Genomic DNA, 3,921 nt, shown 5'->3' with positions numbered 1-3,921 from the left:
TGAATTCATTCAAATGTAGAATTTAACAAACAAAACAACTGAACATGGGGGAGAAAAAAAGAGAAAAATCATGAAACAGAGCCTTAACTGTAGAGAACAAACTGATGGTTATCAGAATGTTGGTGGGTGGGGGGTGTGTTAAATAGCTGATGGGAGTTAAGGAGGACACTTGTTGTGATGAATACTAGTGTTATATGGAAGCGTTGCATCACTATATTGTATACCTGAAACTAGTATTACACTGTGTGTTAACTAACTGGAATGTAAATTTAAAAACTTGAAAGTAAACTATATATGTGTGTATGTGTATACATATATGTGTGTATATACATATGTGTGTATACACACACACATATATATATAACTTTAAATAATGAGTCTGAAAAGAAGCAATGACAGATGTGAAAATTTTGGCAAATTTTGCACAGCTCAGCTTTGATAGGCTTATTTGAATAAACTTAGAAATGCTTTGCTATCAAATACTACATTAAAGCAAGACTAGATTTGTTTTTGCTATTAGAATTACATAACATTTATCTTGTTTTATTCATTCTTCTCCTAACTAGAAGCAGTACATGTAATTCTTTGTCTTCTGTGTAATTTTCTTAGTATGCAAAGCTTCAGTGGTTCACAAAGTAGGTTGTGAACAAGTTTTTAATAGAAGACAAAAGGAAAGGTAAGGAAAGAGAAAAGAAACTTTCATCAAAAGTAAATAACATTTGTGAAACTTTGGTTCAGTTCTTTATGGAGATGGGGCAGGATATATACTGTAATATATACTCTAGGTCAGTATCAAAAAGCGTGAAAGCCATTGCTCTGGGTGACTCTACCCTTGCCATTTAGCTATTCTCCTCTCATTGACATTCTATGGCTGAGCTGCTTTGGCCAAAACAAGTCATTCAAGACATGAAACCTGTGGAGGAGGCAATTTATACATTCATAATCGAGAAATAGAAATTTAAAGGAGACAGCAGTAATGTATGGTGACAGATGTTAGATAACTTTATTGTGGTGATAATTTTGCAATATATACAAATATCGAATCATTTGGTACACCTGAACCTGGCATAATGTTAAGTTTCAATTATACATCAATTAAAAAAAGATAAATTAATTAATAGGACAGCAGTAAGGGAAGTTAGAAGGGGACAGAGCTGCAAGTGAAAGGAAGTGAGAAAAGAAGGAGGAATGGTGGCACAGGGAGAAGGAGAAGTAAGGAAGCTGAAAAATGAGAGGGAAGGGGGCTAGAGATCTTCATAACCCAGAGACCATATGTGACTGAGGAAAAATGAAGAGGAAGAAGCAGAAGGGAAAAGGGAATGAAGATTTAATGGGTTTGAATAACATAATACTAATCAAGGAGAAAGATCCTGGTGTTTTCCCAGTTCTTTATATTCTGAGAATACATGGCTTCTACCCAGACATGTACCCATTGGGATTGTATATGTGTGTTCTTAAAGATTGTGTGTGCTCTCAAAAACACTTCCGTCCTTGCACAGGCCTGACAGAGACCCACAGAAGGGGTAGAATATGGACAAGCTGCAGCATACAATAAGAAGACTTCATTCATTTCTGTCAGCAAACCCCAACTGAGTACCAGTAGGAATTCCTTTCTGTGAGACAGACTCCTGTCAAAAAAAGGAGACAGCTCTCCCTGTTCTGAAGGCCTTAACGAAGTCTACCGTCTTTTGTATTTCCAACAATTACTTCATATAAATATTATTCCTTAGGAATTGAGGCTCAAAATTATTGTAATCTTAAGTTTGAAACACTTCATATGTAACTCCTCTCTTTTCAAAAGTAAATGTCCCTCCCTCCTGAGTGAAAGAGAAAAATAGACTCAGTACCAGTGTGTATAATCAAAGCAAGGTAAGACAAACAAGAGCTTCTCCCTGAGTTTGACCATCAATAATGGACATCAGTAATCAACAAGGGCTCTTCACAACAGCAGACATTCCTTAAGAGATCTTCCTGTAATTCACTAGCTGTCTGCATACTCTCCTCATTGCCACCTGCATTTCTTGGTTCCTGAATGTATAGATAACTGGATTTAGGAAAGGAGTGAGAATAGCATCAAAGATGGCCAGAAACTTATCCAGGTGTATGGAGGGAGATGGCCATGTATAGACAAATATCAAAGGACCAAAGAACAAGAATACCACAGTGATGTGAGCTGACAGTGTGGACAGAGCCCTGGATGAACCAGCTGAAGAGTGTTTCTGAACAGTGAGAATGATGATGATATAGGAAATGATCAGTATGAGGAAGGAGCCAACAGAAATGAATCCACTATTGGCTGTGACCATAAACTCTAGTCGGCCGGTGTCCGTGCAGGCAAGTTTGATGAACCGAGGAAGGTCACAGTAAAAGCTGTCCAACACATTAGGACCACAGAAGGGTAAGTTTACCACAAACGCCAGTTGAACCATGGAGTGGATGAGGCCAGTCATCCAGGCAGCCACTAAAAAGAAGAGGCACATTCTTGGGCTCATGATGGTCAGATAGTGGAGAGGCTTACATATGGCAACATATCTGTCAAAGGCCATGGCGATGAGCAGCACCATCTCCACACCACCAATGACGTGGATAAAGAAGATCTGGGCAATGCAGCCTCCAAAGGAGATGACTTTACACTTTCTGAAAAGATCATAAATCATCTTGGGAGAAGTGACAGAAGAAACTCCCAGGTCAATGAAGGAGAGGTTGGCCAGCAGAAAGTACATGGGGGAGTGTAAGTGAGGGTCAGAGGTCACAGTGAGCATAATGAGGGAGTTTCCCATCACGCTTGCCACATAAAACGTGGAGGAGAACACCAAGAGGAGAAGTTGGATCTCCCAGGAATCGGTGAGTCCCAGGAACACAAACTCTGACACCACAGAGTGATTCACTCCATCCATTGGCGTTGTTGGCACAGCTACCTGAAGAAGGACAATAGGAGAAAATGTAAATGATGATAATTATGTTAATATATTAGGAGAGATGGCCACAATTATGAAAGCCTGTTTCTACTTTAGCATTAGAACTGACCTAATATGCTCATGGCCTCTCGAATGTGATTACCCAGAAAAATCAGTGGCTGTCGTGTGGAGCTGCTCTCTACCACCAAGTTGTCTCTGCATTTGATACCCTCTGCTTCCTCCCAGGGTTGGTGCTGCAATTACTCATGAGCTATAAGATAGTCAACATGAGCCAAAGCTTTTGATTTTGGGTCCCAAACTAATACAATCTGGCCCCAGTCACACAGAACTAATCACTATTGCAATCCCTTCCAAGTCTGTAAAACTTCATGTGACACACAGACCCTCCTTCTCTTCCATCCCAGTCCCCACCTCTGGGAACATATTCATCTTTAATATTACTGAAATGCTTAACACATTTACAAAGTCTTGCTTTATTATTACTAGCATGAACACCAAGCTTTCTTTGCATTTAATACCACTCTGCTTCCTCCCAGGGTAGATACTATGATGTTTTTCATGAGATACAAGATTGGTCAACTTGAGTAATAAGAATTCAACCACCAAATTCTTTTGATTTTTGTTTCAAGACCAATATAACCTGGCTCCAGTCATATAAACTTCACCACTCCTCAGCTATTTCATTCACTTCCAAGAATACAAGACTTATTCTGACAAACAGACCCTTCCTCCTAACTCCCCACCTCTGGAACATATTTATCTTTAAGGCTTATTAAATTTTAACCACATCTGTGAGGTCTTGCTTTATATCGCTAGCATTTATTTTGCTATGTCTTGTGTTTTAATGAACTAAGTACAACTTCTAACTCACCAAAATACTGTAAGCTCCTTGAAGGCAGAGATTATGATTTATTCATATTTGGATTCCCTGAAGTAATGAAGAAGTGGTCCACACAGAGGTGCAGGTCCATAAATTCTCTGTTCGGAGTTTGCATCATGCTAA

The 3,921-nt window shown here is 39.2% G+C and overlaps 1 protein-coding gene across 1 annotated transcript; it reads right to left on the bottom strand.

Moving 5' to 3' along the window:
* Positions 1-1,958: 1,958 nt before the first annotated feature.
* On the bottom strand, positions 1,959-2,897 carry LOC109258474 (olfactory receptor 4F3/4F16/4F29-like). The gene has a single exon (XM_019435293.2). The coding sequence runs from the start codon at positions 2,895-2,897 to the stop codon at positions 1,959-1,961; it is 939 nt and encodes a 312-aa protein (XP_019290838.1).
* Between the last annotated feature and the right edge of the window lie 1,024 nt (positions 2,898-3,921).

The sequence above is a fragment of the Panthera pardus genome, unplaced genomic scaffold (genome assembly GCF_024362965.1).
Source record: "Panthera pardus isolate Hobbes unplaced genomic scaffold, ASM2436296v1 HiC_scaffold_24, whole genome shotgun sequence".
In the NCBI taxonomy this organism is placed as follows: Eukaryota; Metazoa; Chordata; class Mammalia; order Carnivora; family Felidae; genus Panthera; species Panthera pardus.
The sequence above is the reverse complement of the archived record's forward strand: the minus strand, read 5'-3'. Positions and strand labels throughout refer to the sequence as shown.